The sequence below is a fragment of the Miniopterus natalensis genome, chromosome 16 (assembly GCF_054644295.1).
Source record: "Miniopterus natalensis isolate mMinNat1 chromosome 16, mMinNat1.hap1, whole genome shotgun sequence".
In the NCBI taxonomy this organism is placed as follows: domain Eukaryota; kingdom Metazoa; phylum Chordata; class Mammalia; order Chiroptera; family Miniopteridae; genus Miniopterus; species Miniopterus natalensis.
Window position 1 is genome coordinate 42,097,839 of NC_142096.1, and position 13,893 is coordinate 42,111,731.

The 13,893-nt window shown below is 53.1% G+C and overlaps 1 protein-coding gene across 2 annotated transcripts in view; it reads right to left on the reverse strand.

Annotated features, from left to right (window-relative positions):
- AGO2 (argonaute RISC catalytic component 2) overlaps nucleotides 1-13,893 on the reverse strand; it is an 83,886-nt gene that overhangs the window by 43,195 nt on the left and 26,798 nt on the right. For both annotated transcript variants that reach the window (XM_087825526.1, XM_087825524.1), the window contains exon 2: nucleotides 4,738-4,933. In XM_087825526.1, the coding sequence (XP_087681652.1) occupies nucleotides 4,738-4,933 (196 nt within the window). The remainder of the gene's footprint in view (nucleotides 1-4,737; nucleotides 4,934-13,893) is intronic.

The following is a 13,893-nucleotide window of genomic DNA, read 5'->3' on the forward strand; positions in this document are numbered from 1 at the left end:
AGATCCCAGAAAAAATGTGTGCACTCCAGCTCTAACAGTATGTCCTAACCACAGGCTCACACAGGTCTCTGACCCAGGGAGACTCAGAAACAAACCAACGAGCCCACTCACGGAGAGTCTCAGAGCTCATAACACACATTAAAACATCTCGGAAGACCTTCAGTAAACAAAACTGCATAAACCAGCTGTGCCCAGAGTTTCTGTTCAGAAACACAGTTTTTAGTAAACGTATATGTGAAGGATCTCATACAAGTGTCAAGTACTGCCCGTTTGGAGAGAAATCTTTTGGGGACAAATGCTTAGAGGTAGACTTGGCGGGTCAAAGGGCATATGCTATTTTTATTTTAATATATACACCAAATCACCTTCTAAAAAGTCATAATTAATATCTGTTTAGTTTCGCATATAAAGGAACTGAATCCCCAAGCATTCTTTCTTACAAAGGCGGTGATCAGGAAAAAACACTGCAGCCAAGAGTACTTTATAAAGCACCAGCACAAACTGGGCAATCAACTGGGTTATCAAACTACATCTGCGGATTCCATTTCTGACCATCACAAAGTAACTGGATTGGACTTTTCCTCCTTTCCCCATACCTTAAAAAACTAAAAAACTAGAGTAAACATGAGGTTTTTGGCACTGGGAAAGAGGCAGCTTGGGACTGTGATTGTTGAGGGAAGGGAAACCCTGAGGTAAGCCAGACACTGCCTGGGAACAGTTTCCAAACCACAGAACAGAAGAAAGAGTGCTAGAGAGTGGCAGTCCGGTCAAGCTGGGGGACACAGGGCCAAGTCCGGGGCTGCAGAAGAGGCAGGAATCTGAGTGTCAGGCATCAGAGAAGACGGCAAAAGCCAGGCTCCCTCTGTGTAACATACACAATGTTCAACAACCAAGAACGTACTATACACGTGACAAAGCAACAGAAGGTGACGCATAATCTAAGGTCAAACCTGTCAACAGAAACAGACCCTGAGATGACCCCCATGTTGTGATTAGCAAACAAGGGCTGTTAACTAGTAACTGTAAATACATTCAAGGTTGTAAAGAAAAAGATGGGAACAATGAGTGAACAGATGGGAAAAAAAGTCTCAACAGAGAATGTGAATTATGAAAAAGAACCAAATGCCAATTCTAGAAGTGAGAGTAGAATGTCTACGTCAAAAGGCGTGTTGGGTGCTAGTATAGATTAGATACTATAAAAAAAAGAATGGGTAATGTGAGCTTGAAGACTGATCAGTAAAGATTATCCAAACTGAAAAAAGACAGGGATTAAAAAAAAAAAAATCACAGGCTCTGCCCGGCTGGTGTGGTTCAGCAGCTGAGCATCGACCCGGGATCCAGGCGATCGGGGTTTGATTCCCGGTCAGGGCTCAGGCCTGGGTTGCGGGCTCGATCCCCAGTCGGGGGCGTGCAGGAGGCAGCCGATCAGTGACTCTCTCATCACTGATGTTTCTGTCTCTCTTGCTCTTTCTTCCTCTCTCTGAAATCAATAAAAACAAACAAAACACCTAAAAACACCACAGGGTCAATGACCTGAAGGCAACAACAAATGGTCTATCAGACATATAATTGCAACCCCAGAACTAAGAAAATGGGGCAGAAAAAGTATTTGAAGAAATGATAGCCAGTATTTCACCCAAATCTCATGAAAGAAATCAATACACAAATGTAAGAGGCTCAATGATCCCAAGAAGGAAAAATACAAAGAAAACCTAGGCACATCACAGTCAAACTGCTGAAAAGCAAAATTAAAATAAAAAATATTCAAAGGAAAAAAGACAAATTACAGACAAAGGAAGTACAACAAAAAAATGAGCTGACACTTTCTCAGACACAATGAGGATTAAAAGTCAACGTAAAGAGAATTTTAAGGTGCTGGGGGAAAAACTGTCCATTTAGAATCCAATGTTCAGCCCCGGCCGGCGTCCTGTCCTCAGTGGCTGGAGCGTCGGCCTGCGCCCCACTCCCCACCGCCAGCCGGACGCGTCTCTCACGTGGATGCTTCTCCCCCGCCCCCGCCCCTCCTTCCACTCTCTCTGAAACGCACTGGAAAAAACATCTTTGGGTGAGGGTGTAAATGAATAATAATAGAATTCAACATCCACACATTTCCAGGTCTCAGGGTGCAGGGAGACTCACCACCGGCAGGTGCGCACAGGAAAGGCTGAGGGCCTTCTTTAAGCCGAGTGGGCGATGCCAGATGAAAACACTGGCCAGCGAAGGAAACCGAGAAGACCAGAAACGGCTGATATGTGGGCAGACAGACCATTTCAATTTCCTTAAAATAACATTACGCCATGGGTTTTAACATCCGTAGAAGTAAAATAGCAAAAGGCACTGAGGGGAAGTGGAATTATACTATTACAATATTCCTGCATTTATATGGAGTTACAATGTTTAACAAAATAAATAGCATGCGCAGCCATAAAATAAGTCCCAATATGCTTCAAAAGACCGAAACCCTACAGAGTGTGTTCTCTAAACGTAAGAAATTAAGTCAGTAGCCAACGAAAACAGGGTATTTAAAATACCTCCAAAGAGTTAAAAATGGAACAATACACTTCTAAACACCACAGATTAACAAAGAATTCACAAAGAAAATATTTTAATCTAAAGAAAAACTAAAATGTATCAAAATTTGTGGGCTGTTGCTAAAACCCAGTTTAGAGGAGTATGTGCAGCCTGAACAGAAACTGGTGATCGAAACAAACGGCCCGATGTAAGGAGGGAAACAATCGATGTCAGAAGAAAAACGGGGTGGGGGGGGCAACACACACAGGAAACATCAGGAGTGAAAAGATGCTTCTATGAGAGATGAGGCTGACTGATAATCCCCAGCAAACCCGACAGGGAGAAAACACAACCTTAAAATATCAGGAATGAAGCAGGAGCCTTCACTGCAGGCCCTGCAGACATTAAAAGATACCAGGCGGGGGTGGGGGGTGAAGGGGTCTTAATATATGGTGACGGGATAAGATATGACTCTGGGTGGCGGGCACATAGAATAATACACAGATCTTGTAACAAAGAAACCCACACCTGAAACCTGTATGTTCACACTAACTATTGTCACCCCAATAAATTTAATAAAGTGTCATAAAAAAAAAATTAAAAAAATAAATAAATAAAAAAGAACACTAGGACCAATTTTACCCCCAATAAATTCAACAACTTACATGAAATGTACAGATTCTTTAAAAGACACAAACTACCAAAACTCATACAGAAAGAAATAGAAAAATCTGCATAGCCTAATATCTGATAAAGAAATTAAATTACATGAAGCAGTTCTTACTAAGAAAACACCAGGGCCCAAATGGTTTCAAAGACAAATTCAATCAAACATTTAAGAAATTACACCAATCTCACACTTCACTCTTACAGTGCACACCTCCCAGCTCCCTTTGCGAGGCCCACATATCCCTGACAGCAAAACCTAACAAGAAAATACAGAGCAACATCCCCTAGGAGCACAGACACAAACATTCACACCAAAAGACTAACATTAAATCCAATAAAAAGACTACACCATGCCTAAAGATTTGTATAAATTAATACATCATGACTCTCAGAAGTTCAAGCTGATTTAACATTGCCCCCTTCAAAAAAAGTGACTTACCACATTATTAGGAGGGGGAAATAGAAAAACTATAAAACAGTCAATTCAAGATGGTCCAGACCTAAATATACAAGCCACAACTGTAATTCTTGTAAAAAAAAAGAGTACTTCTTACCTCCAGGTAGGCAAATATTTCTTAGAGAGAACCCACCACGTAATAACCATTTCCAAAATCTGATAGCTGGGCTTCAACAGAATTATAAAGTTCTGCTCACTGAAGACACGGTTAAGAAACTCAGACTGTGCGGACACAGTCCCAATACAGACCTGCACCCAGAATATGTTCAAAACTCCTGCAGATCAGAACAGAAGACAAACAGCCCCAAGACAGGGAGACGACTTCAGCAGACACTTTCCTAGAAATAACATATGGTTTAACATTATATATGAACGTAATATAATCATGAATGTGGGCGCACGAAAGGTGTTCAACTCATTTGTCGTCAGAAAATGAAAACTGAAGCCGCCAGGAGAAGCCACCCCACAGCAGCCCGGGCAGAGACGGCAGAGCCACTCAAGGCCACCCCCGGCAGCTGCTCACACAACCAAACCTACTAGCCTTTGCCCAGCAACTCCTCTCCTTGTTACGCGTTAAGAGAAATGAACACATAACGTCCACACAAAAGACTGAAGAACCTTCACAGCAGCTTCACGCCACACAGCCCGAGCACCTAGCCAGAGGGTGAAGGAACACGGTATGAAATATTCATGCCCCGTAGTCCTGAGCAACAAGGAGAAGCTATTAACGCGCAGAGGAGGCAGGTCGGCTCGGAGACGCTGCGCGGGGGAGGCGTGGACGGCGGGAGCTGAGCGGCAGGCCGCGCCGCTCGGCCCGCGGGCAGGACACGGGCTGTGGGGACGGATCAGGGCAGGACGGGGCGGGGCCGGCTGTCAGGGCAAGGGCACCTGTGTGCATTTGTCAAGACTCTCGGAACTGCACTTGTGAAGCGCAGTTCATTGCCCCTCCATACAAAATGCTCTTTGAAAAATAAACGCAACGGAAACTTCCTGGAAGAAAGTGGGAAGGACCTGCTGAGAGTCGAGGGCCGATCAGAACCTTGTGTCACATGCAAAGCTCACGCACAGCAATCGATCGATCAACGGAGGAGGAATGATACCTGTTCACTCTTCTCGGGCATTTCTCTGGCTTGATGTCCAACTCGTAGTGATAGATGTCAATTTTTGGAATGTCCATTTCGAAGAAGTTGGCCTGCAGCTTGATGGTTCTCCCAGAGGTCCCGAAGTCGGGCCTGGGCGGGGGCTTGAAGGCATATCCCTGGACCGGGGGTGGTGGTGGCGCGGGAGGCGCGAGCACTGCAACGGCAAAGGGGTCGCGTCACACAGGGGACCGCACGGCCCCGGGCCTCCCACCGCCCAGCCCCGCCCTCCCACCTCATCGGAGACCCCAACTGCCAGGCTCGGGGGACCCCTCGCCCCCACATACGCCCTCCTGTGTCCCCCAACCGCACGTGACACACACCATGTCCTCCCCGGTCCTCCTGGCTCTGCCCAGATCCTTGAAATGCTGCGTTTTCTCTGCTGAGGGCTCACGGCCCTCCGGTCCGTGGACCACAGTCAGCCCCTTCCTCCATCACGAGGCCGTGGTCTACCCACCGCCGAGGCCCCCCACGCCTTCTCCACCCAACGGCACGTCCACCTGCTCGTCCCTAAGCCGTCCCTCCCCACCCACCCCTCCGTGCTCCTGCGCAGGGGCCGCCCGGGGGTGCGCTCTGCTCCCAGGCACCCTCCCCCACTCCCCACACCACAGGCCTGAGTGTCCGCACTCACAGAAGTGCCGCACTAATGGCCACAGACGCTGTTCTCATGGCATTTGTTGTTTTTTGTTTTGTTTTCTTTCTATGAGAAAACGAATATGCCTTAAAGGTACGAACCTCATGAGTTACCCCATCTGGAAACTTCAGGCCCCTCTCCACAAAGCTATGACTTCACAGATGACAAATTTACAGATCGCACAACACTCGGCCCCACGTCCGTGCTGGGGAGTGTGCCAGGGACAAGGACGCAAAACAAACGGTTCTCAGGCCGCTCACATGGCGCTTCCCAGAGAGTGTCCGAGGGCCAGTCATCAAGTGGACGCGGTGCTGCTGCTTCTCATAAGCTCAGCAGGTCACTGCGACCCTTCTCACTAGGGCTCAGACCATGCCCAGAAGTGGACAGCACCGTCCAGTGCGGCCCGCTGGCTCCCCGTGCTCAGCACTGAGTGCCACTACGAAGCAGTCCCAGTTCTCGGGTGGACACCTCCTGTCCAGCAGGAGGAACCTTGTGAGCGCACCAACAAAACTGAACCACAAGAAGGAATGTATGTGTCCGGGAAACGTCCCACCACGGACCACAGAAACCTGGCCCGGGCTCAGTTTCAGGAACATGGCAACCTACGCACTGAAGAAAGTCCCAGTTCACAAAGTGCTTGCGCGCGTGCCTGGGCCGTGCCTCGCAGACGCAGGGCAAAGTTGTTGCCTGGAAAACGTGAAGCCGTCCAAGGCTCCGAGTGACAGAGCCAAGGTGCTCAGCTCCAAACCCACGCTCCCTCAGCACCATCCCCAGCTCCTGCCCCCGCCAGATGCTGAAGGTTTCCCCATACTTAACTCTGACCAAGTGACACGTCGGGCCTCGGGCCCATTTCTCAGGCTGAGCCTGTTTTCCCTGTGTCCCCCCAATACCTATTACTTCTGTAGGATTTGCCATGGGACACAAAGAAAACTACCCACCAGTTTGTGTTACTAACCCGTGTCACTAAAAGCAACGTAAAAACAATAGCAACATACTCATAAAATACATAATTCCACAAGGTGTCGCCTCCCCCTTCTTGCTTTTGAGAACGGCAGGGATACGAAGTCACAGGGAACAGCGCTGCACCGCTGGCCAGGGGGAGAACACAGGTGGGGGCCCAGTTCACAGCTAGGGAAAGGCCACGCTCCTGCTGGAAGACGCGGAAACTGCTGGGCCCGGCCCCCGGAGATCTCCCACCTGTTTTTATAATCCACAGGGAGTCCCGAGAGTAAACCGCCAGAAGCAGCAAGAAGACAAACGAAACACCAGGGAGGACCGTACTCGGCAGAAGGGGCCGTTCCAAGCTCGAGGGCACAGAGGGGCAGGGCCACCCATCGAAGTGCAGGCTCCGGGCACCAAGATGGAAACCAAATGCGGCCAGAGGCTGTGCGCCCGCATCAGGCCTCCGAGGGCTCCAGCGGTCCCCATATGGGGGGTATGCTCCAAGACGCCCAGGGGCTGCCTGAAGCCACGGAGAATGCAGGCCCTACATGCACCACGTTTTTACATCTGTGTTCACATCTGTCCACTCAAAGGAAGCACCTGAGGGAGTGTCTGTGGAGGGTCCGAATGGCCAGCATCACTAGTCCTGTGCTCCAGGTCCATTATTAAGTAAAATGAGGGTGACCTGACCGCAAGCACTCCTATACCTCAACAGTGCATCTGATAACCGAGGCAGCTGCTGCTGGAGAAACGGGTGAGTCACGTCCCAGCGGGACGGAACAACTGAGAACTAGCTGAGAGCTAGCACCCATTTTAACCTTATGAATCGAGTATTTCTGGGATTTTCCATTCCATGTCTTCAAACTGTGGCTGACCGCATGTAAGGGGGACAACTGTAAATCTATCACCGAAAGATCAGCTCTCCACCCACTGTTTCTACAGCTCAGGGCCCTTCGCTGTCCCAGCAGAGAACGGTGACAGCAGGTACCCAGCGGGGCGGGTGGGTGTCAAGAGGGAGAGAGGACTCAAGTCAGAGTGAGCCTCTGACATGCCCGGTTCTTGTGCCCCCAGAGCAGGAGGCCCTGGCCGACTCCCGGGCCCCCAGCAGCAGGTGCCACCAACGTTTGCTGAACAGACAAAAGCCTAAGAGGGCACAGCATCTGGCGACTCCACCGAGGAGACCCCGCCGAGCTTCTCCCCGACCTGGCGCGGCGGCCCAGCTCCCCAGAGCAGGGCGGCGGGAAGGGCCGCCTGCCATCAGCGAGGCAGTGCCCACAGAGCACGCCATCGACATTCCCAAGCACAGCCAAGGAATGGGTTTCAAGAGGCTGTCCCTCGGGCCGTCACAGATCCGGGGATTTGCCGGGAAGGAGGTGGGCGCTCCAATGTGCGCAGGGACCCAGGCTCCACAAAGGTGCCTGAGCCAAAGGGATGAGGGCTGCCCCACACCCCGGGCCGGTGCACGGTCCAGAACACGGATGAGGACCAAGATTCACCAAACAAGCTCTATACGTTGGTCACCTACGTACCTGTCACCACTTTTAAAAAATCTACAAAATTTCCAAAAAAAAAGAGAGATGCCACCAAGCTGGTGTCCAATGAAGGGCCCTCCTGCTCAGCAGGACCTCACCCCAAGGCCCCCCTGCGCTGAGGACTCTGCGTGGTAACGGAGGCCACCAGCCAGCCCACACCGGGCCACGCGGACTCCCCAGTCCCGAGCCCCCCGCCCCGTGAGAACTATCCTGCCACCGGCCTGCGTTCCCGCCCTGCCCGCAGCCAGCAGGCACCACCACAGGTCTCGTCTGCCCACCAGTGCGATGGATTTGCTTTGAATGGATTTCTGGTTGTTTCTGTAAATGTTAGTCCTGCCTCTGCGCTGGGGGGACCCCTTAGGAATGGGAAGGCAAGCCCTTTTCCGTCTGAGACATGGGATACTACACAGTGGCTAGTAGCTGTTTCGGGGGGACGGCTCATCCAGGACAGCTGCCAGCTCAGCCCCTCAGCACTTTGGTGACAAATTCGTCAGTCCAGCCTTCCAGGCCTGTGCGACCACTGAGGGCAGGGTCCCCAAACCGAGAGTCTAGCACTGTCAGGGACAGAGCAGCGTGCTGGCTGAACCGCCCACCGATCACCAGCACATTAAAAATTTCATTTAATGCTTCTCAATCAATGAAAGGGAAACGCAGTGAATGAGTCATTGGCTTCCTATGTGAGTAAGTGGGTCACAGCGGCCCGTTTCAGTCTCTCACGGATGCTGGGGAGGCAAGCTTGTCATTGCTGGTCCTCCTGAAGCAGCCCACCCCCGGGGCTGCATGGGCACTGGCTTTTCAGGGAGGGTCAGAAAGCGGGGCGAGGGACACCTGCCCCATGTGCCATCTCTTGGCCTCCCCCTCCCCCACAAAGGAGGGCAGCCCCTCGCCAGAGTGGCGCTCGTCCCCATACTCCCTCTAAATACAGGATGGACACCAAGGAAAAGCTGGCACACAGGACAGGAAAGCGAGGTGACAAAAGTGAGGGTGTGTGTGGGGGGTCCCCAACGGGTGGGGTGATCTGGGTGGGGGCAGGGAGGCCGAAGCAGCTCCTCGTCTTCAGTACACCCCCATGGCGACATTGCCACGGAGACCCTAAGACCTCTCCAGGGACTTCTGCTCATACCCAACTTATTTCAGAACATGAGGCTCAAGTCAGACTCAACCCACGGTACAGACAGGGAAGGCAGGGAGCAAGCTGAGATGTTGAGAACTCCTCCAGCTGGGCCACCCAAGTGCTCCTAGGAGGCTGGCCTAGTGACACGGAGCCCAGAAGACCTGCGGCGTGGGCCTCACAGCCATCAGCAAAGCTGCACCTGACAGGTACGGGAGTGGCCAAGAGGGGACTGCAGGTGGTGGGGGCGGGACGAGGCCAGGCCAGCCCAGCTGGAGACCTTAGGGGCTGAAGCACGGTCCAGTTTTGGCCAAAGGGAGTAACGCCTGTACCCTACAGCTCAATTCGTGGACACACGAACACAACTTACAATCACACAAGCACCTTTCCTGCTCCCGCTTGGAACCCAGAGGCATAGAATCAACCCTCAGGCCATCACTGTAGGCCCAGCATGGGACCTGGGGCAGAGCTCAGGCCTGTCTCCCAGGGGACAGGGTGTGAGGGGTGCACCACAGGGGGGTCGGTCGCTTGCCTAGGAACCCCCTCCGGAGAGAAGGGAGTTTGGCTTCTCTCGAGAATACCTCAGGTGTACTGAGAGCCCATGGGTGGGGCGCGCATGCTCCCATCTCAGCCTCCTCCACCCCCAGGCCGCCTCTCCCTCACTCATCCGTTCTGATAATGGTATTTCAATATGACCAGGCTTCTCTGTCATCCTGCATATTTTGTTTTGTGCCTTGAAAAACATTCTCTGGAAAGTGTTCCAGCCAGAGCTTCACCAGGCCGACAAGGGAGCTAAGGGTCCCATGCCCTGGGGAAGATCAGCTCTGAGGGGATGAGTGGCTTCATCCCTGAGCAGGGAAAATGGGGTGCCAGCTGCTAATGTCACAAAATCTCCATGGTGTCTGTCGCGGTGAGGAGGGTGGGCGGTCTAATGCTCCTGCGGGAGGGGCACCGTGGCAGACAGCAGGCGCCCGCAGGCCCTATGACGGCTGTCTCCACGGCTGCCCTGGGAACGCCGGCCCTGGGTGCTGTGAGCTCACAATGTACCGGCTGCCATGACAACCAGCTCTCCGGGCTCATCACACAGGCTGCCCACGCAGGGCTCAGAGTCGGGATTCAGACACCAGGCGTCCTTCCTGACGCGCGGACAGCACCACCCGTGTTCAGCCTGTTCCAGTGGCTCGAGGGGAGGCGAGCAGTCCCGGGGTCCCGGGCATGCTTACCTGCTGACCAGGTGGAAGCAAGCTTTCCGGGGCAGGCACGCAGACAAGCTCAGCGGCCAGGGGGGCTCCTCATTTCCACTCTCCTCTAAATCCTTAGCACGTGAAACTCAGTTTTCAAAACCTGTTGACACGTTAGTTCAGGTGCACACCTGGGATCTGACGGTGCATCTAAGGTGGCCTCGGCCCTGCGCCACACACGGTTACTGCACCTTCCACAGCGGGTCTGCAGCGCAGCAAGAGCGGACAGAGGCCTTGGTGCTGGCTTGGACCGTCAGGCCAAGAACGACGGTCTCAGCCACAGGTGACACATACTATATACGAAACCACAGAACCGGGAGCTGGAGTCACCCTGGAAACCAGGGGACAGTAACGCCCCCTCCCCCTCGGCCTGCTCTGAGTCATCAACTGCAAGCAGGGCTGTGGGCGGTGCTGGGGGGACGGCACTGAGACAGGCCGGGGGCTGTCCAGGGGAGATGCGGGAGGTGCCACGAAAGCACCGAGGGCTTCCCAGACGGGGCACAGTGCTTCCTGCCGCCCCACCCGACGGCACCGTCGCTCCCTCACTCACCACGACTACATGACCTTCAAAAACAGGAAGATCAGCATGCCTGCTCTCTGGGTGACTTCGGTGTCCCTAAGAGAATCCAAATCACGGCCGTCAGATAACCCAACAGCCTCCTGTGAGCGGCAGCAGCTCCAGAAGGTTCGCGCTCCCACAGTGGCTGCCAGTACTCACGGCCGAGCGGGTCTGCTTTCCTGTCAGACTGTTTCTATTACACTGGGCATCAGCCAGAAGCTGCAGGCGAAAGACACTGATCAAAATGACTTGGCGCTGGACGTCGGCAACTTCAAGCGTCTGGACGCCCCGTGAGGACAAGCGGGCCTGGGGCGCGTGCCCGTGGGCTCGTGGCCGCCAGGCTGCGGCCAGAAGGCAGGCGCCAACCCAGGACGTGTGGCCCGCACCGCAGGTCTCGAGCGCGGCCGCCACGGCAGCCTTGCGGGTGACACAAAGGGACTGCGGCATGCGGACAGGACACCTGCTCCCAGCGGGAGAGAAAACACAGCGACGACGCGCGGCCCACAGAACCGTGGCGCGGGGCCCGGGTGGCCCAGCAGCTGCCGGGAGCTGAGGAAACCAACCCCGCCTCACCGAGCTTTCAGGCTCACAAGGTGCAGAGCGGCGGGGCCTGTGGGTGTGCGAATCCCTCGAGGAGATTCCAGGAGATACCCTGGAACCAGGAGGCCATGTCCCCACCCTCGGGAGGGACGGCCACTTCCGCTCCTCAGGCCCTGGGGCAGGTTCGGTCAGCGCTTCCCATCGTGGGAAGAGAGACGCGAGCCGAGGAGGACAGCCTGCCACGGCAAGGAGCCGACTGCGGGCCACAGAGCTGTTCTCTGGAAATGTGTCACCTTCACACGGTTCCTGTAAGTCCCCCGTGTCTTCCTCTCTTAGTAAAAACCCTGTGGGAAATTCCCATCTGTCTTAGCCTGGTTCCTGGCAAACCCACCGAGTGGGAAGCAGTTGCCCCGGTGACAGCGTGGTCCCAAAGGCCCGAGATCAGTACCGAAACGCCGCACCCAGCGTTTGTGGCTTGATGAGTAACAGTCTAAAAATATGTCAGCTTTATTGTGCGAGCAACGTGGCATGCGTGAGTATGACACACGGTTAGGATTAATTATAAAAAAACTCAACCACCCCGTGCTGGTGACTAACAGTATTCCTCTTTAATTCTGTTGCAACCTCAAAGAATTTTGTCTACAATGGGTTTTTGTGGTCTGACCTGAAGCTCCGTCATTTAAAACACAACCTCTTTTGAGAAATGGTTCCCAAAGCCACTGTGATCTGCAGAGAACATTTTCTTACTGTAAAAATTGTTTTAATAAAATTTCCCTCATAAGTTACAAACCTCCCCTTTGATGCACCATCTGTCTTTACTCGACATGAAAAACACAATAAGTCCCAGGAGAAACTGGAGAAATGCCCACGAGAGGCACCTCCCAGGTGCCCCCGGAGCACCTGCGCCGACGCGGCAGTGCTGCTGGCCGGCGGGCGGAGACCAGTGCTCTTCCGAGCGTTCATCCGAGTCCAGCCAAGAGCTGTCCTGGGGAAAGCGCTGTGAAGACAACTTGGCACGTGCACTTCACAGGTCTCCGCAGCACAGGTCTGTTTTGGTTTCATAGTTACTCTGTGACTGATCAGAGCAGAACACAAGCACCACCAGGGCAGGGAGTATGTCTGGTTTTGTGCAGCTGCTGAGTGAGTGAGTGAACCAGTGAGCGGGTGGATAAGAGCATCGTAGTGTCACTAACTGCAGCAGTGCCTCTGCCGAGCTTCGGGGCGGGAACAGGCCTTGGGCAGACTGACTGTCCTTTGCAAGCAGTCTGCCCGTTTCAGCTAAAGGAGCGGTGTTTATCAGCATCTACTAATTTCCTGGCACAGACAGTTCACCAGGCACCTTCCCAGCTACTCTGCTATCCACGCGCTCAGACACAAGGTGTCTTCAGTTCACAGACGAGGAATCGGGCTGTGCAGAGGGTGACTGGGGCCAACACCCAACTTCCACCCACACGGAGGCGTTTCAGCTGAGCCCTCTGCCAGGGGGCCAACCTCCCCCACAGAAGAGTTCATATGATGTCTCTCATGCTTTGGGAAGGTCTTTTTCTCCAAAGAGCCTAAATCCTCTTTATCACCCCAAACATGTAAGATCTGACGGACCGCCCACCCTCCTGCTTCCCACACCCCTTCAGCAGCGGGGAAGGTGGGCACACGCAACGTGCCCTTTCACAGCGGCTAATTCCTGCTCAAGACCCAGCTACCCAGGACGTCTCCCAGGCCTACAGAAAACAGTGTCTCTTTGTAATACGCACGATTACTTTCAGCTCCCATTTCTGTTAGGAAGTAATGGCCACGCTAGGGCAGCAGGCACAGTGCAGAGGCTCCTGTGTGCCAGGTGGCCTGGCTGTTGCCCCGAAAAGGCAATATAGTTCACACCTATGCACGAACCACATACAGTGCATAGTGTCGCTTCCCCAAGTTCACCCAATTAGCCCTGGAGAGCATCACAGTGCTACTCACTGAGGTCTCACCGGGCCAGCCCGAGCTGTGCCCACCGCCTGGTCCCCGGCCCTGGTCACCTCCCGAGCACCTGCTATGTTCCTGTCCTCAGGGAGCTCACCTTCAGAAGTGAGCAGCAGGGAAACCAGCACGAGAGAGGTTGTGAGCAGGACGCGGGGACAGCTGGGGCTGTGGTGGCATTTTAATCAAAGGGACAGGAGTCAGGAACAGAGTTGTAATAGTTTCTGAATATTCGAGGGGGGGAAATTAAGGTGAGCTACCTCACATCTTCGTTACAAAATAAATTCCAATCAGCGCAAAACTGTAAATAAATACTTTTAAATGAAACAAAAACATCCAAAGAAGTATTTTAAAATGTAATTATCTTTTACAACTTGGGGTAGGAAAAACTCTTTCCTGGGTTCAATGAGCGGAGGTCACGAGAGATAAACTTGACCACATAAGATTTTTTTTTAAACATGTTTCAGAAATGGTATAAAATCGTGTGCCCTCTGATTTGGTAACTCGATATTGAGGTGTTACCCTGGGATACCCAGGCACCTGGAGCCCTCGCCCTGGTTTATTATAACAAGACTGATGCAGGTGTAAGTGTTCACCAG